Source organism: Dendropsophus ebraccatus, chromosome 3, assembly GCF_027789765.1.
Source record: "Dendropsophus ebraccatus isolate aDenEbr1 chromosome 3, aDenEbr1.pat, whole genome shotgun sequence".
NCBI lineage: Eukaryota > Metazoa > Chordata > Amphibia > Anura > Hylidae > Dendropsophus > Dendropsophus ebraccatus.
In genome coordinates this window covers 197,405,030-197,428,019 of record NC_091456.1, presented here as the reverse complement: position 1 = coordinate 197,428,019, position 22,990 = coordinate 197,405,030, and the positions used below count along the sequence as shown (strand labels likewise).

Here is a 22,990-nt window from a genome sequence, read left to right as displayed (position 1 = left end):
ATTTCTGTACTCGGGAGAAACTGTGCTACATGTTTTTCTTTTCTTTTATCACATTGTAAAAATGAAAAAATGAAGGCTAGAACAACGTTTTAGTGCAAAAAATAAAATTTTTCCTTTTTCACCCCATATTGTTCTGAAAATCTGTGAAGCACCTGTGGGGTCCACATGCTCACCGCACCCCTTGTTACATTCCTTGAGGGGTGTAGTTTTCTAAATGGTGTCCCTTTAGGGGTGTTTTTTAGGTTTTGGCACCCCAGAGCCTCTGCCAACCTGAAGTGGTACAGTCAAAAATGACCAAATATAACGGAGGCGTTGAAATTCACTAGGCGCTCCCTTATATCTGAGGCTTGTGGTTGCGTCAAATAGCGCAATAGGGTCACATATGGGGTATTTCTATAAACTGCAGAAACGGGGCAATCAATATTGGGGTGCATTTCTCTGGTAATAGGTTTATAATTATGAAAGATATTGGATTATAATGAAATTTCTGCACAGAAAATTAACATTTTCTATTTTCTTACACACTTAGCTTTTATTTCTGTGACTCACCTGAAGGGTTAAAAAACTTTCTGGATGTGCTTTTGCAGTTTCTGAAATGGGGTATATATACAGTATCTATGGAGAAGAGCAGACTGCCATTGAGGTCCAGTGATGTCCCTGCATGTATATGACTGCCACTGAGCTCCAGTGATGTCCCTGCATGTATATGACTGCCACTGCTGGATGGGGGAGATGATGGGGGGAGTAGCGGTCACTGTTCTCTCCTTCCATAGAGCACAGATAGTCCATTTCTTCTCCACAGAAAACTGCACTATTAGGCAGCAGGGTCAATTTCTGTGATTCTATTGGCTCTGAGGGACCATGTGATGAAGGTCCTGGAGAGAACTGTCATTGGCTAAAAAGGAACATGTGACCCTGAGTGTAACAAGCTAATAGGACTCTCTCACTGCCAGGACCTCCCAGTGCTATGACACCTTCTGTGATGTATTGGCACAAAATGGAGGATAGTAACATGTGACAACAGTCATAGAAATTTTTAGAACTACAGAACTTCCTGTGCAGCTGTTGAGGGGGTCAGATTAAGGGAAAAATGACCAGACCAGAACTGGGAGCACATGGGTGGTAAGTATAACTATGGGAAAGGAACAGAAAGGAAGAAAAAAGTTTTAAACTGGACAACCCCTTTAAAGCGACTCTGTACCCACAATCTGTCCCTCCCAAACCACTTGTACCATCAGATGGCTGCTTTTAATCCAAGATCTGTCCTGCGGTCCGTTTGGCAGGTGATTCAGTTATTGTCCTAAAAAACAACTTTTAAACTTGCAGCCCCGTGCCCAACGGCCGTGGCCTAGATTGTGTATGCATTAGGCTGGCACACCCTTTCTGTCCCTCCTCCCCACCCTCCTCAACATTAGGAATGCTCCAGGCAGATTGTCTCCTATTCTTCAGCTGTGTGAATACTGAACGTGGGCTGGATCTTTAAGGCACCTGTGCAATGTTCAGACAGGAGAAAATGTTCTAGTGGCATTCCTAATGATGGAGAGGAGGGACAGAGAGGGTGTGCCAGCCTAATGCATACACAATCTAAGCTACCCCTGTAGGGCACGGGGCTGCAAGTTTAAAAGTTTTTTTTTTAGGACAATAACTACATCACCTGCCGAACGGACCCCAGGACAGATCTTGGATTAAAAGCAGCTATCCGAAGGTACAAGTGGTTTGGGGGGGGGGGGGTCAGATTGTGGGTACAGAGTCACTTTAAGGCCATTTCAGGTCCGGTCCTTGAGGAGTGAATCAGGGACATCACCTCGATCTCTATGGCATTTTGTTTCTGTTTAGTATTGTACTAGAGGGTATATATCAGTATTGTACTAGAGGGTATATATCAGTATTGTACTAAAGGGTATATATCAGTATTGTACTAGAGGGTATATATCAGTATTGTACTAGAGGGTATATATCAGTATTGTACTAGAGGGTATATATCAGTATTGTACTAGAGGGTATATATAAGTATTGTACTAGAGGGTACATATCAGTATTGTACTAGAGGGTATATATCAGTATTGTACTAGAGGGTATATATCAGTATTGTACTAGAGGGTATATATAAGTATTGTACTAGAGGGTATATATCAGTATTGTACTAGAGGGTATATATAAGTATTGTACTAGAGGGTATATATCAGTATTGTACTAGAGGGTATATATCAGTATTGTACTAGAGGGTACATATCAGTATTGTACTAGAGGGTATATATCAGTATTGTACTAGAGGGTACATATCAGTATTGTACTAGAGGGTATATATCAGTATTGTACTAGAGGGTATATATCAGTATTGTACCATATACAGCCGGATTGGGGCATTAGAAATTTTAAAAAATCATCAGAATCAAAACTAACGACTGATCCAATAGACAGAGGTGGAGAAAGGAGAAGGAAGAGGAGAAGGCGGAGAAGAAGGTTGAGATATTCCCACCATATAATCTCCTTGGGATCAGTCCTATCACCAGATCAGAATCCTTTCTCCAAGTCTGTACAAGAAGGAAGGCAGAATGCTGGGAAATACTATGGGGGAGATTTATCAAGATGTTTTACAGTAGGTATGGCCCATAGCAACCAATCACAGCTCACATAGCAACCAATCACAGCTCAGCTTTCCTCTTACCATAAACCCTTCTATGCTGTAGGCCGCATTAGGGCACAGAGCGTATAATATTCCACAGAGAATAGTTACAGCCGGAGACTGAGGAGAATGTGTGAGTGTTCTCTGCATTTACTGGTCACTACTCACCTGGGCGGTTACCTGTAGTGATGTCCTCCTTATACTGCTCATCACTGCTGTTATCTGTCTCTTCTTCTTCCTCTTCTTTTTTTACTATCTTGTTTGTGGCATTGATATAGTTCAGGTCTTTCCCTCTAGTGATGTCCTCCTTATACTGCTCATCACTGCTCACAATGGTCTCTGGATCCTTAATATTGTTCCCATCTTCCCCCTGATACAGATCATAGGGAAGATCTCCATCTACCTGATCCTGATCCTGTGGGAGAAGAGGACGGGGACATCTCTCTGGTGCTGTTCTCTTACTGGATCTGACTGGAGGGAACACATACAGAGACTGAATTCATTCTTTCCATCCAGATAATACAGAGAGGAGGTGTGTATATAGTCCTGTCTATTACCTGCTGATGGGAGGGGCTGCTGATCCTCCAGCATCACATCCTTGTACTGATCCTTGTGTCCTTCTACATACTCCCACTCCTCCATGGAGAAATAGACCGCCACGTCCTGACACCTTATAGGAACCTGACACACACAATGATCACACAGTCATCCCCCCACCCCTCCAGTGGTGTTACTGTATAATGTCCCAGCATTCCCAGCAGCCACAGTCTCACCTCTCCACTCAGCAGCTCCACCATCTTGTTGGTGACTTCTAGGATCTTCTCTTCCTCCATTTCCTCATGTATCAGGGGCCCCGGGATTGGGCTCAGGGTTCTTCCCCATCCTTCACACCCAGGGGCCCCACAGCGCCCACTAGAGGACTTCTTCACTACTGTGTAATCCTGTGTATGGAGAGACACATTACTATCACTCCATCCATTCCCAGAATCCCTCACCTCTCCAGTCCTATCCATCTGTTATTCCATAGATAAGAATGATGTCATGATGACATCACTCCCAGAATCCCTCACCTCCCCAGTCCTATCCATCTGTTATTCCATAGATAAGAATGATGTCATGATGACATCACTCCCAGAATCCCTCACCTCCCCAGTCCTATCCATCTGTTATTCCATAGATAAGAATGATGTCATGATGACATCACTCCCAGAATCCCTCACCTCCCCAGTCCTATCCACCTGTTATTCCATAGATAAGAATGATGTCATGATGACATCACTCCCAGAATCCCTCACCCCTCCAGTCCTATCCATCTGTTATTCCATAGATAAGAATGATGTCATGATGACATCACTCCCAGAATCCCTCACCTCCCCAGTCCTATCCATCTGTTATTCCATAGATAAGAATGATGTCATGATGACATCACTCCCAGAATCCCTCACCTCCCCAGTCCTATCCATCTGTTATTCCATAGATAAGAATGATGTCATGATGACATCACTCCCAGAATCCCTCACCTCCCCAGTCCTATCCATCTGTTATTCCATAGATAAGAATGATGTCATGATGACATCACTCCCAGAATCCCTCACCTCCCCAGTCCTATCCATCTGTTATTCCATAGATAAGAATGATGTCATGATGACATCACTCCCAGAATCCCTCACCTCCCCAGTAAGCAGGAAGAGTATGTGTAGGGTGAGGGTTATTATCCTGTAGGCCATCTTGTCTCTGTCTCTCTCCATGGTTGATGGGTCGGTCTCTTATATAGAAGATATCAGCAGAGGATCCTGGAGGGAAGAGGAGGAGACAATGTAATGCGGCTCTAGATTCCTGGAGATAGAAATATACATGGACAGGAGGGGATATGGGGGAACATGGGAGGAGACAATGTAATATATCTGGGGGATGAAGCTTCTCATAGACGTCACTTATATCTCGCTCTCCTGTTCCCTCCGCGGCTCCTGATAATGCAGCTCTGTTATATTCTCTGCAATAAGCTGCGGTGTAATACATCACATAACCTGAGGGAAATGGTGGCGCTGCTGTATATAGGAGAGAGCGGCCGGGATACAATCCCTGATACATATATATATACTCTACCTCCAGCTGCAGATACAGGAGCCGTGTGCTTCCCCTGTGCTTCCAGGACCTGCCATGATGTCACAGTCATGTGATCAGTCACATGGAGGAGGAGGAGTCACATGATCAGGGGCTGCTGCTCAGTGTATGCAGGACTCTGCTGTGCTGGATGAGCTGAAGTGATGTGTGTGGAGCAGAGCTGTGTGTGTGTGATGTGTGTGGAGCAGAGCTGTGTGTGTGTGTGATGTGTGTGGAGCAGAGCTGTGTATGTGTGTGTTATATATGCCTACAGACCCCTCCATCTTCTCTCACCAATCAGCATCAGGATTTTTTAGTTTCTGATCATCATATTGATATCTGATCAGTCTTTGGCTGCGTTCCTAGTTACTGTACGTCACCACATGCAGCAGATGGCAGACCCTCATGCGGTAACCAATAGGCGTATGGCCAATAATCCTGGTAACAGCACATGATACTGGGGAGAGATGGATCCAGGTTTCGGCCACATTCATCTCTCTACAAGGAGAAACATTGTCTGAATTACGGTTTTCATGGTTTTTAACGGCTTAAAGAGGACCTGTCACCCCCCGTGCCGGGGTGACAGGCTCCCGACCCCCCCTTACAGCCCCCTATACTCACCTGATTCCGCCGGGTCCCGCTTCCTGAGCCGGTCGGGTCACGGAGATATCAGCGCCCGAAGCCCGGCGCGCGTGCTGAGACATGAGTCCGATGCCCATAGAGAATGACGGAGCATCGGACTCCCCATTCATTCTCTATGGGCATCTGACTCTGCTGTCAGCGTACGCGCCGGGCTTCGGGCGCTGATATCTCCGTGACCCGACCGGCTCAGGAAGCGGGACCCGGCGGAATCAGGTGAGTATAGGGGGATCTAACGGGGTCGAGAACCTGTCACCCCAGCACGGGGGGTGACAGGTGTCCTTTAAACATAAACGAATTTCCACATAGAATCAATGATTAGAGGCGTCTGCATATTGTCTGAGGGAATTCTCACCACAGGATTGGTAGATCGGTATAACACCGCCACACCAGACCTGACCAACACCACCATACTGTGACTGGATAACACCGCCACACCAGACCTGACCAATACCGCCATACTGTGACTGGATAACACCGCCATACCAGACCTAACCAATACCGCCATACTGTGACTGGATAACACCGCCACACCAGACCTAACCAATACCGCCATACTGTGACTGGATAACACCGCCACACCAGACCTGACCAATACCGCCATACTGTGACTGGATAACACCGCCATACCAGACCTGACCAATACCGCCAGATTTACTGGCAAATCTGAACAGAAGGTGGGAGACTAAAAAAAATAAAAACAAAAAAAGTTGTTTCTTTCCCCCCGCTCCCTGGTGCTGCCCTAGGGATAAATACGGCCCAGCATACAGCAGAGTGCAGTGTGTAATGTACATGTAGCTGAGCTGTATATGTGTGTAATGTACATGTAGCTGAGCTGTATATGTGTGTAATGTACATGTAGCTGAGCTGTATATGTGTGTAATGTACATGTAGCTGAGCTGTATATGTGTAATGTACATGTAGCTGAGCTGTATATGTGTAATGTACATGTAGCTGAGCTGTATGTGTGTAATGTACATGTAGCTGAGCTGTATATGTGTGTAATGTACATGTAGCTGAGCTGTATATATGTGTAATGTACATGTAGCTGAGCTGTATATGTGTGTAATGTACATGTAGCTGAGCTGTATATGTGTGTAATGTACATGTAGCTGAGCTGTATATGTGTAATGTACATGTAGCTGAGCTGTATATATGTAATGTACATGTAGCTGAGCTGTATATGTGTAATGTACATGTAGCTGAGCTGTATGTGTGTAATGTACATGTAGCTGAGCTGTATATGTGTGTAATGTACATGTAGCTGAGCTGTATATGTGTGTAATGTACATGTAGCTGAGCTGTATGTGTGTAATGTACATGTAGCTGAGCTGTATATATGTGTGTAATGTACATGTAGCTGAGCTGTATGTGTGTAATGTACATGTAGCTGAGCTGTATATGTGTAATGTACATGTAGCTGAGCTGTATATGTGTAATGTACATGTAGCTGAGCTGTATATATGTGTGTAATGTACATGTAGCGGAGCTGTATGTGTGTAATGTACATGTAGCTGAGCTGTATATGTGTAATGTACATGTAGCTGAGCTGTATATGTGTAATGTACATGTAGCTGAGCTGTATATGTGTAATGTACATGTAGCTGAGCTATATATGTGTAATGTACATGTAGCTGAGCTGTATATGTGTAATGTACATGTAGCTGAGCTGTATATGTGTAATGTACATGTAGCTGAGCTGTATATGTGTGTAATGTACATGTAGCTGAGCTGTATATGTGTGTAATGTACATGTAGCTGAGCTGTATATGTGTGTAATGTACATGTAGCTGAGCTGTATGTGTGTAATGTACATGTAGCTGAGCTGTATATGTGTAATATACATGTAGCTGAGCTGTATATGTGTAATGTACATGTAGCTGAGCTGTATATGTGTAATGTACATGTAGCTGAGCTGTATATGTGTAATGTACATGTAGCTGAGCTGTATATGTGTAATGTACATGTAGCTGAGCTGTATATGTGTAATGTACATGTAGCTGAGCTGTATATGTGTGTAATGTACATGTAGCTGAGCTGTATGTGTGTAATGAACATGTAGCTGAGCTGTATATATGTGTGTAATGTACATGTAGCGGAGCTGTATGTGTGTAATGTACATGTAGCTGAGCTGTATATGTGTAATGTACATGTAGCTGAGCTGTATATGTGTGTAATGTACATGTAGCTGTCCTATATGTGTGTAATGTACATGTAGCTGAGCTGTATATGTGTAATGTAGCTGAGCTGTATGTGTGTAATATACATGTAGCTGAGCTGTATATGTGTAATGTACATGTAGCTGAGCTGTATATGTGTAATGTACATGTAGCTGAGCTGTATATGTGTAATGTACATGTAGCTGAGCTGTATATGTGTGTAATGTACATGTAGCTGTCCTATATGTGTGTAATGTACATGTAGCTGAGCTGTATATGTGTAATGTAGCTGAGCTGTATGTGTGTAATATACATGTAGCTGAGCTGTATATGTGTAATGTACATGTAGCTGAGCTGTATATGTGTAATGTACATGTAGCTGAGCTGTATATGTGTGTAATGTACATGTAGCTGAGCTGTATGTGTGTAATGTACATGTAGCTGAGCTGTATATATGTGTAATGTACATGTAGCTGAGATGTATGTGTGTAATATACATGTAGCTGAGCTGTATATGTGTAATGTACATGTACATGTAGCTGAGCTGTATATGTGTGTAATGTACATGTAGCTGAGCTGTATGTGTGTAATGTACATGTAGCTGAGCTGTATATGTGTAATGTACATGTAGCTGAGCTGTATGTGTGTAATGTACATGTAGCTGAGCTGTATATGTGTAATGTACATGTAGCTGAGCTGTATATGTGTAATGTACATGTAGCTGAGCTGTATATATGTGTAATGTACATGTAGCTGAGCTGTATATATGTGTAATGTACATGTAGCTGAGCTGTATATGTGTAATGTACATGTAGCTGAGCTGTATATGTGTAATGTACATGTAGCTGAGCTGTATATGTGTGTAATGTACATGTAGCTGAGCTGTATGTGTGTAATGTACATGTAGCTGAGCTGTATATGTGTAATGTACATGTAGCTGAGCTGTATATGTGTAATATACATGTAGCTGAGCTGTATATGTGTGTAATGTACATGTATCTGAGCTGTATATGTGTGTAATGTACATGTAGCTGAGCTGTATATGTGTAATGTACATGTAGCTGAGCTGTATATGTGTAATGTACATGTAGCTGAGCTGTATATATGTGTAATGTACATGTAGCTGAGCTGTATGTGTGTAATGTACATGTAGCTGAGCTGTATATGTGTAATGTACATGTAGCTGAGCTGTATATATGTGTAATGTACATGTAGCTGAGCTGTATGTGTGTAATGTACATGTAGCTGAGCTGTATATGTGTAATGTACATGTAGCTGAGCTGTATATGTGTAATGTACATGTAGATGAGCTGTATATGTGTAATGTACATGTAGCTGAGCTGTATGTGTGTAATGTACATGTAGCTGAGCTGTATATATGTGTAATGTACATGTAGCTGAGATGTATGTGTGTAATATACATGTAGCTGAGCTGTATATGTGTAATGTACATGTACATGTAGCTGAGCTGTATATGTGTGTAATGTACATGTAGCTGAGCTGTATGTGTGTAATGTACATGTAGCTGAGCTGTATATGTGTAATGTACATGTAGCTGAGCTGTATATGTGTAATGTACATGTAGCTGAGCTGTATGTGTGTAATGTACATGTAGCTGAGCTGTATATGTGTAATGTACATGTAGCTGAGCTGTATATGTGTAATGTACATGTAGCTGAGCTGTATGTGTGTAATGTACATGTAGCTGAGCTGTATGTGTGTAATGTACATGTAGCTGAGCTGTATATGTGTGTATTGTACATGTAGCTGAGCTGTATATGTGTAATGTACATGTAGCTGAGCTGTATATGTGTAATGTACATGTAGCTGAGCTATATATGTGTAATGTACATGTAGCTGAGCTGTATATGTGTAATGTACATGTAGCTGAGCTGTATATGTGTAATGTACATGTAGCTGAGCTGTATATATGTGTAATGTACATGTAGCTGAGCTGTATATATGTGTAATGTACATGTAGCTGAGCTGTATGTGTGTAATGTACATGTAGCTGAGCTGTATATGTGTAATGTACATGTAGCTGAGCTGTATATATGTGTAATGTACATGTAGCTGAGCTGTATGTGTGTGTAATGTACATGTAGCTGAGCTGTATGTGTGTAATGTACATGTAGCTGAGCTGTATATGTGTAATGTACATGTAGCTGTGCTGTATATGTGTAATGTACATGTAGCTGAGCTGTATGTGTGTAATGTACATGTAGCTGAGCTGTATATGTGTGTAATGTACATGTAGCTGAGCTGTATATATGTGTAATGTACATGTAGCTGAGCTGTATGTTTGTAATGTACATGTAGTTGAGCTGTAACCAGGCTCCTGACCATGCGGGAATACTGGGCATGCGATTCCTTGTTGTCCTTAGTCAGGGCACCAATGATCACACCAATGCCAAGGGTCAGAAACAACGGTAGTTGTATATTTATTGTAACGGTGGTAACTAGTAGTAACAGTCTCTCCGGATGCAACCGGGAATAAGGCAATCTTGGATAAGGCAGAGTAATGGGTGATGCTGCAATAGGCTGTGAGAGTAGCGTGCTGAATGATGGGAGTAGTAGTGATACTGAAGCTGAGATGCTGGGTGGAATGAGACTTGAATGAAATACTTGCTGTTGATGATTAGAGAAGATGATGATGAGAGGAACTGAAGAATGACTGAAGAATCGACACCCAGATGAGAATCTTGAGACTTGAGACAGGAACACAGCCAGTGGACTGGAGCAGCAGAGCACACGCAGGCCTCTCTATTAGCAGGGAGAGAGGATGGACACAGAACTTGTCTCCTGAAGGTGGAGGACAAGCCTAGACTGAGGTAGAACAGGAAGTCACATGGTAACCCCAGCCAAAGCTCGATGACCATTGGAGTTACCATGGAAGCAGGGGCACAGTCACGTGACATCCAGCCATTGCATCATCACACCATTAGGCATATACAGAGAAATATACATAAGAAGTACCATCCTTGAACACTGGGGGGCGACATAATGCCATACATATAATAAATGAATGGAATAGCAGACCTGAATACTGCAGGGGTGACACAATACACGCAGTTTGCAGTGGACCATAGCTTTCCAGAACAGAACTGGTTATAATACAAGTGTGACCATAAGAGGAACATATGTAGATAACCCCCCGTCCCTGTAGATAACCACCCACCCTGGTAGGCAATCCACCTATAGGTAATACTCTCCATGTAATCAATCTCCCCCGTGGGCAAACCTTCCTGTAGGTAAAGCTCCCTGTAAAATAGCCCCACCACCACCACTGCACACAGACCAACACTATCACTGCATGGGGGAGATTACAGTGCAGTTACATCCAGTGACATTGCCTCATATCAGAGTGACTTAGACTTTTCTTCTACTCCCGGACCGCCATGATGACCTCTTCCAGCCACTTCTTGTCTCTGCAGAACTAGATGAACATCTTGGGCTCCACAGTTTTCCAGCACTTCCTTACCTCTTACTTTATGATACTGCCCGAACTGTAGCTAAGTCTAATTTGCGTCTTATGTGTAATTACCCACCTGTTTGGCCCCTGCACTTTAACCCCTTCCCCCAATATGACGTCCAGGGACGTCATGAAAAGCAGTGCCATCCTGCATCATGACGTCCCTGGACGTCATGCTCTTCCTGCCTCCCCCCACTGTCCCTGGCTGAGACCGGGCAGCAGGAGGAGGCTATTTCACACAGCCTCCTCCTGCTGCCACTGCCCAGAGAGGAGCCGCGCTCCCCCCGGGCAGTTAACCCCATAGACGTAATGACCCTGTCTATTAACCAGTAACATTAATTTTTCCACCTGATTAACGCCATTAAAAAAATAAATAAAAAAACTAACAAAAATGTAAAAATTTTGTTAATCCCGCCCCCTAAAAAATATAGAAAAAATCGTCACATGTACCCAAAAGGTGTACCACTAAAAGCGTCAGCTTATGCTGCAAAAAAAAAACCCTCACATAACTCCATTGGCGAAGAAATTAAAATATTACCACTCTTACAATATGCAAGACTCAAACAGTATTTATAGTATAAATGCCATAAACTACATCAAAAGCTATATAAAATGGATATCCCTGTAATCGTACCGACCTGACGAATAACTATAACATGTCATATGTGACGTATAGTAAACAGCGTACAAAAAAATGATGAAAAACAGCTGCTAAATTGTGTTTTTTATTCGTACCATCTCATAAAAATTTTTAATTAACAATGATCAGAGTGTCACTTGTCCCCCAGAATTGTACCGATGGAAACATAAACTTGTCTTTCACAAAATTTTGGCACCCCAAGGCCTCTGTGACATGATATAATGACTATATATAAAACCTTAAATAAGAGAAGACCCCAAAAATACATAAGGCTTCTGTCATGTCTGCGGTCTGTGATTGAGTCAGGTGACGCACTGCAGCCACATGTGGGGGATTTCTAGAAACATTGGAATAAGGGGAATAAACAGTGAGTTCCATTTCTCAGTTAGTATTTGCCGTGAAAATTTTAAATTTCCCCTTCAACTTGCTTAAATTTGTGTGAAACACCTAAAGGGTTAATACACTTATGAAACGTTACTCTGAATAAGTTGAGGGGTGCAGTTTTTACAATGGAGGGATTTATGGGGGTAAGGCTAGGTTCACACTGCGTTTTCTGCATCCGTTTAACGCATCCGTTTTTTGAAAAAAACGCATGAAAAACGGATTGCAAAAAACGGATTCATTTGTGTGCGTCCGTTTTTCCATTGACTTCCATTATAAAATAAAAACGGATCCGTTTTTTTTGGCGGACCAAAAAACGTTGCTGACCCTATTTTTGTGGACGTTAAAAAAAACGGATCCGTTAAACGGATGCTGAAAACGCAGTGTGAACCTAGCCTTACTAACATACTGGCCCCACAAATCCACTTCAGAACTGAACCGGTCCCTAAAAAAAATCTGAATTTGAAATTTTCCTGAAAATTTGAAAAATCATTGCAAAATTTCGAAGCCCTCTAACATCCTAACTAGTAAAAGGACATTCACCAAATGACGTCACCATAAAGTAGACATGTTGTAGATGTTGCAGTAATAATTAATTCATGTGGCATGAAAAAGAGAATTTTGAATATAAAGGATTGTAAATGTTTCTAATTTTTGTGCAAATTTTGTGTTTTTCACAAAAAACTACTGAGTGTATCAACCAAAGTATACCACAAACATAAAGAGGAATATGTCACGAAAAAACAATCTCAGAATAACCGTGATAGTTAAAAGCATCGCAGAGTTATAACTACATAAAGAGAGACAGGTCAGATTTGCAAAATAGGCCCTGGTCATTAAGGCCAAAACAGGCTGCAGAGGCGAGGGGGGGAGGGGGGTAACAGGCTGCGGAGGCAAGGGGGGGAGGGGGGTAACAGGCTGCGGAGGCAAGGGGGGTAGGGGGGTAACAGGCTGCGGAGGCAAGGGGGGGAGGGGGGTAACAGGCTGCGGAGGCAAGGGGGGGAGGGGGGTAACAGGCTGCGGAGGCAAGGGGGGGGAGGGGGGTAACAGGCTGCGGAGGCAAGGGGTTAATATAATCTCTTCTGTTTGACTCTTTCTCCCCCGATACCCCGATTGCTCCCATATTATCTTCTCGAGGAGCACAGTGACATCATTGTGGTGATCAATATCCCCTGTGAGCAGGGGCGGGCTGGGCTGGGGGGCAGGGTGGCATCTGCCCCCCGGGCCGTTCTTCCCCACTTCATTGAAGGGCCGCACAGCTGTCACTCACTGACAGCTGGTTGATGGTGTCAGGGCCGCCCTGCAGCTTCTTGCCTCCCCAGCGCTCTTTTCTCTGTCACCTAAGAGCGCTGAGAGTTCAGGCTGTATTGCGGGCCGCCGCTGAAGCTCCGCCCCCTCCACGCCGTCAAACCCCGCCCCCTCAGCAGACTCCTATACTTTTAACTAAAGCCTATGAGGCTTATAGTTAAAAGTAAACTGCTGCACCTTCTCCCTCCGGCCACTAGAGGCCGCTCTGTCCCCCCAGCTGCCACTAATACAGCCTGGATAGAGGAGCCGGAAAATAGAGAAGATGGTGGTCTGCAGGGAGCCAGGTAACATCTGTACAGGGGAGACCTACAGAGCAATCCCTGCAGCCCCTCTATCCCTCCACACACACAGCATCCCCTGCAGCCCCCCATCCCCACACAGCATCCCCTGCAGCCCCCATCCCCACACAGCATCCCCTGCAGCCCCCCATCCCCACACAGCATCCCCTGCAGCCCCCCATCCCCACACAGCATTCCCTGCAGCCCCCCATCCCCACACAGCATCCCCTGCAGCCCCCCATCCCCACACAGCATCCCCTGCAGCCCCCCATCCCCACACAGCATCCCCTGCAGCCCCCCATCCCCACACACACAGCATCCCCTGCAGCCCCCCATCCCCACACAGCATCCCCTGCAGCCCCCCATCCCCACACACACAGCATCCCCTGCAGCCCCCCATCCCCACACACACAGCATCCCCTGCAGCCCCCCATCCCCACACACACAGCATCCCCTGCAGCCCCTCTATCCCTCCACACACACAGCATCCCCTGCAGCCCCCCATCCCCACACAGCATCCCCTGCAGCCCCCCATCCCCACACAGCATTCCCTGCAGCCCCCCATCCCCACACAGCATCCCCTGCAGCCCCCCATCCCCACACACACAGCAGCCCCCCATCCCCACACACACAGCATCCCCTGCAGCCCCCCTATCCCCACACACACAGCATCCCCTGCAGCCCCCCTATCCCCCACACACACAGCATCCCCTGCAGACCCCCCCCCTATCCCCAAACACAGCATCCCCTGCAGACCCCCATCCCCACACACACAGCATCCCCTGCAGACCCCCCCCCCTATCCCCAAACACAGCATCCCCTGCAGACCCCCATCCCCCACACACAGCATCCCCTGTAGCCCCCCCATCCCCCCCACACAGCATCCCCTGCAGACCCCCATCCCTACACACACACAGCATCCCCTGCAGCCCCCCCTATCCCCAAAAACACAGCATCCCCTGCAGACCCCCCTATCTCCAAACACAGCATCCCCTGCAGACCCCCCCCCATCCCATCCCCAAACACAGCATCCCCTGTAGCCCCCCCATCCCCCCACACACAGCATCCCCTGCAGACCCCCATCCCCACCCACACAGCATCCCCTGCAGCCCCCCCATCCCCCCCCACACAGCATCCCCTGTAGGCCCCCCATCCCCCCCACACACCATCTCCTGCAGACCCCCATCCCCACACACAGCATCCCCTGCAGACCCCTCCATCCCCCCCACACAGCATCCGCTGCAGACCCCTATCCCCAAACACAGCATCCCCTGCAGCCCCCCATCCCCCCACACACAGCATCCCCTGTAGCCCCCCCATCCCCCCACACACAGCATCCCCTGCAGACCCCCATCCCCACACACACAGCATCCCCTGCAGACCCCCATCCCCACACACACAGCATCCCCGGCAGCCCCCCCTATCCCCACACACAGCATCCCCTGCAGACCTCCATCCCCCCACACACAGCATCCCCTGCAGCCCCCCCTATCCCCAAACACAGCATCCCCTGCAGCCCCCCCATCCCCCCACACACAGCATCCCCTGTAGCCCCCCCATCCCCCCACACACAGCATCCCCTGCACCCCCCATCCTTACACACAGCATCCCCTGCAGACCCCCATCCCCACACACACAGCATCCCCTGCAGACCCCCATCCCCACACACACGGCATCCCCTGCAGCCCCCCCTATCCCCACACACAGCATCCCCTGCATCCCCCCCATCCCTACACACACAGCATCCCCTGCAGCCCCCCATCCTCCCACACACACAGCATCCCCTGCAGCCCCCCCCTATCCCCAAACACAGCATCCCCTGCAGACCCCCCCCTATCCCCAAACACAGCATCCCCTGCAGACCCCCATCCCCACACACACGGCATCCCCTGCAGCCCCCCCTATCCCCACACACAGCATCCCCTGCAGCCCCCCCATCCCTACACACACAGCATCCCCTGCAGCCCCCCATCCTCCCACACACACAGCATCCCCTGCAGCCCCCCCCTATCCCCAAACACAGCATCCCCTGCAGACCCCCCCCTATCCCCAAACACAGCATCCCCTGCAGACCTCCATCCCCACACACACAGCATCCCCTGCAGCCCCCCCATCCCCCCCCCCCCCCCCACACAGCATCCCCTGCACCCCCTCCCCATCCTTAAAGGGGTTGTCCGGCGATAAAAAATTATTCACAGAATAACACACATTACAAAGTTATACAACTTTGTAATGTATGTTATGTCTGTGAATGGCCCCCTTCCCCGTGTCCCACCACCCCCACCCGTGTACCCGGAAGTGTGGTGCGCTATACATTACCTGTCACGTGTCGACCACGGTCTCCGATCCTCAGCAGTGACGTTATGCTCAGCCAATCGCGGCTGAGCTTCGGATGACACTGCAGAGGGCGGCCGGCACTCGGGAAGATCCGCTGGCCTCCCGAAGAAGACATCACTGCTGACGATCAGAGACCGTGGACGACACGAGATGCGGTGAGTATAATGCACCACACTTCCGGGTCTAGCGTGGGTGGGGGGAAACACGGGAAAGGGGGCCATTCACAGACATAACATACATTACAAAGTTGTATAACTTTGTAATGTGTGTTATTCTGTGAATAATTTTTTATCGCCGGACAACCCCTTTAAACACAGCATCTCCTGCAGCCCCCCTCCACACACACAGCATCCCCTGCAGCCCCCCATACCCCCCACACACAGCATCCCCTGCAGCCCCCCAATCCCCACACACAGCATCCCCTGCAGCCCCCTATCCCCACACACAGCATCCCCTGCACCCCCCCATCCTTACACACAGCATCCCCTGCAGACCCCCATCCCCACACACACAGTATCCCCTGCAGCCCCCCCATCCCTACACACACAGCATCCCCTGCAGACCCCCCTATCTCCAAACAAAGAATCCCCTGCAGACCCCCATCCCCACACACACAGCATCCCCTGCAGCCCCCCCTATCCCCACACACAGCATACCCTGCAGACCCCCATCCCTACACACACAGCATCCCCTCCAGCCCCCCCATCCCTACACACACAGCATCCCCTGCAGACCCCCATCCTTCCACACACAGCATCCCCTGCAGCCCCCCCCCATCCCCACACACAGCATCCCCTGCAGCCCCCCCATCCCCAAACACAGCATCCCCTGCAGACCCCCCTATCCCCAAACACAGCATCCCCTGCAGCCCCCCCCCCTATCCCCACACACACACAGCATCCCCTGCAGCCCCCCCTATCCCCACACACAGCATCCCCTGCAGACCCCCCTATCCCCAAACACAGCATCCCCTGCAGCCCCCCCCCATCCCCACACACACACAGCATCCCCTGCAGACCCCCCTATCCCCAAACACAGCATCCCCTGCAGCCCCCCCCTATCCCCACACACACACAGCATCCCCTGCAGCCCCCTCCATCCCCCCACACACACAGCATCCCCTGCAGCCCCCTCCATCCCCCCCACACAGCATCCCCTGCAGCCCCCTATCCGCAAACACAGCATCCCCTGCAGCCCCCTATCCGCAAACACAGCATCCCCTGCAGCCCCCCCATCCCCACACACACAGCATCCCCTGCACCCCTCCCATCCTTACTCACAGCATCTCCTGCAGCCCCCTCCACACACACAGCATCCCCTGCAGCCTCCCATACCCCCCCACACACAGCATCCCCTGCAGCCCCCCAATCCCCACACACAGCATCCCCTGCAGCCCCCCCATCCCCCCCACAGCATAACCTGCAGCCCTCCCCCATCTACACACACACAGCATCCCCTGCAGCCCCCCACCCTACCCTCCCCCCCTCCCAGCATCCCCTGCAGCCCCCCATCCTACCCTCCCAGCATCCCCTGCAGCCCCCCATCCTACCCTCCCCCCCTCCCAGCATCCCCTGCAGCCCCCCATCCTACCCTCCCCCCCTCCCAGCATCCCCTGCAGCCCCCCATCCTACCCTCCCAGCATCCCCTGCAGCCCCCCATCCTACCCTCCCCCCCTCCCAGCATCCCCTGCAGCCCCCCATCCTACCCTCCCCCCCTCCCAGCATCCCCTGCAGCCCCCCATCCTACCCTCCCCCCCTCCCAGCATCCCCTGCAGCCCCCCCCCCCCATCCCCACACACACAGCATCCCATGTTTATTATTATTTTTACTAATAGGGGGTGCGCACATGAGGGGGGCGGGGGGAATTTTGACAGCAAAAGTGATCATGTGAAGGGAAAAGTGACTATGGTGAAAATACAGAAACCCCAGTTTCCCAGCATCTTGTATTGTACTCAGTGTAATGGAGGTCACCCAGCTTTCCCAGCATCTTATACTCAGTGGTTGGTAGCCTCGGGGAGATGCACAGTAAATCTATACTGTGCAGCTGAAAACCATATCAGCACAATTGTGCTCTTACCAAATATTACCCTCCCAACATCAGTGCAGGGATGGTGGATGATAACCCGGCCTGTACTTCTGCCAGCAGCACAGTTTGGATAATGTCTCCAGCCCTTCTGGACATTTGTGACCAGCGAGTTCCTACTGCTCTGTGTGAAGGGGCCAGAAGTCTCTTTGTCAATGTAAGTCTATGGGACTATGGTTCGGTGTCAGCGCTGAGCCGTCCCATAGACTTATACAGGAAAGTGTCTTCCGACCCCTTCACAGTGAACAGTAGGAATTCCTTGTTTACAAATGACTGGAAGGGCCGAATGTGTTATCCGAAGTGTGAGAACATTGCCGCTGGAGGAAGTATTGGAGTGGGTGGCATCTACCTTCCTCGCACCGATGTGGGGAGCGTAATAAAAGGTAAGGACCAGAGTGGTCCTTGAAGGATGGGCCGCTAGCCGGCTACTCATGGGCCACTGCTGTGTACCTGCCCCCCAGGCTAAAATTTGCCAGCCAGCCCCTGCCTGTGAGCTCAACATTATGAAGAGAGGTCACTCACCCGGCCCCTGATTCCGGTCCTGATTCCTAAGGTGATGACTATCTAGTGTCCAGACCCGAGACCAGGAACTAAATGGGTCATAAACACCAGGACCCATAAAACGTGTTTACAGAAACAATCCACATCCTGGTCTGTGACACACCAGAGACCCCGAGAGGTTAGGTAAGGGAGGTCACCCATAGAACACCGTTCTGGCATCTGACCCCTCTACAAATATGGAATTCATACATACTCTAGAGGTACACAGGACACGGATACAAACCTACAGTATCAAAAGTGAACTTACCGTCCCATGGGAACAAGAAGCTTTCGGATAACTCCCACTGTATTGCGCCGACCGTCGCCATGTTTGGTGTGGACGCGTGCGGGAGGTAATGACAGAGGGAATGGTATAACTGAGACCTTGCTGGGATAAACACCTGCAGAAATATTGGAATATGAACATCTTGAGGCAAGTGGTAGAATGCCATGGGTGTCATAAACCAAGGGTTGTAAAAGGCCATTACCATATACCCCGGCCTCCTCTGACATCAGGGAAAGGAGGCGGGGGGGGGGAGGGTCTCACAGCCATTACCATATACCCCAGCCTCCTCTGACCTCAGGGAAAGGAGGGGGAGGGTCTCACAGCCATTACCATATACCCCGGCCTCCTCTGACATCAGGGAAAGGAGGGGGAGGGTCTCACAGCCATTACCATATACCCCGGCCTCCTCTGACATCAGGGAAAGGAGGGGGAGGGTCTCACAGCCATTACCATATACCCCGGCCTCCTCTGACATCAGGGAAAGGAGGGGGGGGGGGGGGGAGGGTCTCACAGCCATTACCATATACCCCGGCCTCCTCTGACCTCAGGGAAAGGAGAGGGGGGGGGGGGAGGGTCTCACAGCCATTACCATATACCCCGGCCTCCTCTGACATCAGGGAAAGTAGGGGGGGGGGGGGGGGAGAGGAGGGTCTCACAGCCATTACCATATACCCCGGCCTCCTCTGACATCAGGGAAAGGAGAGGGGGGGGGGGGGGGGAGGGTCTCACAGCCATTACCATATACCCTGGCCTCCTCTGACCTCAGGGAAAGGAGGGGGGGGGGGGAGGGTCTCACAGCCATTACCATATACTCCGGCCTCCTCTGACATCAGGGAAAGGAGGGGGGGGGGGGGGGGGAAGAGGGTCTCACAGCCATTACCATATACCCTGGCCTCCTCTGACATCAGGGAAAGGAGGGGAGGGTCTCACAGCCATTACCATATACCCTGGCCTCCTCTGACATCAGGGAAAGGAGGGGAGGGGGGGGAGGGTCTCACAGCCATTACCATATACCCTGGCCTCCTCTGACATCAGGGAAAGGAGGGGGGGGGGGGGGGAGGGTCTCACAGCCATTACCATATACCCCGGCCTCCTCTGACCTCAGGGAAAGGAGGGGGGGGGGGGGGGGAAGAGGGTCTCACAGCCATTACCATATACTCCGGCCTCCTCTGACATCAGGGAAAGGAGGGGAGGGGGGGAGGGTCTCACAGCCATTACCATATACTCCGGCCTCCTCTGACATCAGGGAAAGGAGGGGGGGGGGAGAGGGTCTCACAGCCATTACCATATACTCCGGCCTCCTCTGACATCAGGGAAAGGAGGGGGGGGGGAGAGGGTCTCACAGTCCTTTTAAGACAGATATGGCTGATAGGAAATGGTCATTCTTTGGGGATCCCTTGTTGGATGGACGGGCCTATATTCTGCTTCCCCAGGAAACTGGACTAAAACGTCACGTAACTTATTAAGTTCCGTTTTTCTCCCTTTTATTTTAAGAACTGTATCTCACTATATATATATATATATATATATATATATATATATATATATATATATATATCTGTGTATTTTATCATGTATGTTTCCTAAATAACCCTTTGTTGTACGCACTGTCTTTTTTTTAATATTAAATTTCACTTTAATAAGAGTCTTCTTGTGTTCTAACGATCCGATGACCCTAGGAAGAGCGTTACCAAGGGTGAGTTGTTAATCTTAAAGAGGACCTGTCACCCCCGTGCCGGGGTGACAGGCTCCGGACCCCCTGTTAGACCCCCCTATACTTACGTGATTCCGCCGGGTCCCGCTTCCTGAGTCGGCCGGGTCCCGGAGATATCAGCTCCCGAAGCCCGGCGCGCGCGCTGAGAGATGAGTCCGATGCCCATAGAGAATGACGGAGCATCGGACTCCCCATTCATTCTCTATGGGCGCCTGACTCTGCTGTCAGCGCGCGCGCCGGGCTTCGGGAGCTGATATCTCCGGGACCCGGCCGACTCAGAAAGCGGGACCTGGCGGGATCACGTAAGTATAGGGGGGTCTAACAGGGGGTCCGGAGCCTGTCACCCCAGCACGGGGGGTGACAGGTGTCCTTTAAGGCTATAGAGTATATTCTGTTGTGTTAGGTGTTAGGTTGTGTAGTTGTGTTAGGTGGGTTTAAGGTGAGGTGTCACGTCAGCCTTATATGATGTGTGGTGGCAGCGACAAGATTTGAGGAGGTTCTGGTTGGCAGCTGACGGAGGGGGGTCCAGTGTGACCCTGTAGGCTATCACCCAGAACCTAAGTCACGGGGATCGTGACAATCATAATAACCCTATATATATATATATCCACACGAGATGGAGGGAGAGGAGACTAAGGTTTAGAAGAAACATTTTATTACCAATTGGTGAGAAGTTTGGAGCTGCGGTATATGATATCTGTATTACCGCCAAATCTCCTCTGTACATGGGGAATACATAGCTGTGGTATCCAGCTTCTATCTGCTTTCTGGGGAAGAGACGTCTGACTGATCACTGAGAGATCTGACTTGGCTTCTCCCCTGAGTGAGTCTTTTGATGTTTTATAAGTGTACATTTTCGTGCAAAACATTTCCCACATTTATCACATGAAAATGGCTTCTCTCCTCTGTGAGCTCTTTGATGTATAGTGAGATGGGGTTTCTGAGTGAAACATTTTCCACATTCTGAACATGAAAACAGTTTTTCTCCTGTGTGAATTCTTTGATGAGTAACAAGAGCCGATTTCACAGTAAAACATTTACCACATTCTGAACATGAAAACGGTTTCTCTCCTGTGTGAATTCTTTGATGATTAACCAGAGCCAATTTCACAGTAAAACATTTCCCACATTCTGAACATGAAAATGGCTTCTCTCCTGTGTGAGTTCTTTTATGGTCTGTGAGATATGATTTCACAGCAAAACATTTCCCACATTCTGAGCATAAAAACGGTTTCTCTCCTGTGTGAATTCTTTGATGTTTAACAAGATCCGATTTCACAGTAAAACATTTCCCACATTCTGAACATGAAAATGGCTTCTCTCCAGTGTGAAATCTTTTATGGTCTTTGAGATATGATTTCACAGCAAAACATTTCCCACATTCTGAACACAAAAATGGCTTCTCCCCTGTGTGAGTTGTCTGATGTCGCAGGAGTTGTCGTTTCTGAGCAAAATATTTTCCACATTCTGAACATGAAAACTGCTTATCCCCTCTGTGAGTTCTTTTATGTTTCTTGAAATTTGATTTGCCAGTAAAACATTTCCCACATTCTGAACACGAAAATGGCTTCTCTCCAGTGTGAGTTCTTTGATGGTCTGTGAGATATGATTTTATAGCAAAACATTTCCCACATTCTGAACATGAAAATGGCTTCTCCCCTGTATGAGTTCTTTGATGATTAACAAGATTAGATTTTTGAGTAAAACATTTCCCACATTCTGAACATGAAAATAGTTTTTCCTCATTTTGCCCAACAAAATGTGAGGGATCAGAGGGCAGGATGGGTTTAAAAGGATCAGATGATTCACTGCTGCCATGAGGGACTGGGATAACAGAATGTTCTTCATATGTATCCTGTGTGATAGGATTCTCTGCTTTATAACCTGAATATATCAGATTTCCCTCTGATCTCCGGGTACAGTCACCTGACAATAGAGAAGAGAGGATTTCTGAGTAATAACCTTACAAATGATTCATATAGTAGTTTCATCATTGTAGCTTGCGTTACAATGAGCAGGGACACCTATCTCTGACAGATGTCTATGCACCCCATGCTGTTCAGATACTGGAGCCTCACCCAACAGACTGGCCAAGAGGATGCCGGGGCCTCGCCAGACTGACCAAGAGGAGGCCGGGCCTCGCCAGACTGGCCAAGAGGAGGCCGGAGCCTCGCCAGACTGACCAAGAGGAGGCCGGAGCCTCGCCAGACTCACCAAGAGGAGGCCGGGGCCTCGCCAGACTGATCCTAATCTCGGTATAACATTAAAATAGGAACAAAATGAGTCATTAAAGGGGTATTCCCCTCACAATTATTTTTGCATTAATACGTTGCCCACCCACAGCTTTCCATCTTTCCAATATAAAGTTATTACGGATTCTGTACAGTTTTGCTGTTATCTAGATGCATTCACCTCCACGGAACGC

The 22,990-nt window shown here is 48.5% G+C and overlaps 2 protein-coding genes across 3 annotated transcripts in view; both read right to left on the bottom strand.

Moving 5' to 3' along the window:
• The window catches only part of LOC138786721 (zinc finger protein ZFP2-like), a 380,133-nt gene that overhangs the window by 9,467 nt on the left and 347,676 nt on the right, over nucleotides 1-22,990 (bottom strand). Inside the window, exons 2-5 of one of the 2 annotated variants that reach the window (XM_069963729.1) lie at nucleotides 4,297-4,419; nucleotides 3,400-3,567; nucleotides 3,184-3,307; nucleotides 2,795-3,097 (exon numbers count right to left, since the gene is read on the bottom strand). In XM_069963729.1, coding sequence (XP_069819830.1) covers nucleotides 2,795-3,097; nucleotides 3,184-3,307; nucleotides 3,400-3,567; nucleotides 4,297-4,374 — 673 coding nt within the window. In that variant the 5' untranslated portion in view covers nucleotides 4,375-4,419. The remainder of the gene's footprint in view (nucleotides 1-2,794; nucleotides 3,098-3,183; nucleotides 3,308-3,399; nucleotides 3,568-4,296; nucleotides 4,420-22,990) is intronic. The other variant, XM_069963730.1, reaches the window with a different exon arrangement.
• LOC138786849 (zinc finger protein 585A-like) overlaps nucleotides 21,188-22,990 on the bottom strand; it is a 38,314-nt gene continuing 36,511 nt past the window's right edge. Inside the window, exon 6 of the mRNA XM_069963920.1 lies at nucleotides 21,188-22,307. Coding sequence (XP_069820021.1) covers nucleotides 21,356-22,307 — 952 coding nt within the window. The 3' untranslated portion in view covers nucleotides 21,188-21,355. The remainder of the gene's footprint in view (nucleotides 22,308-22,990) is intronic.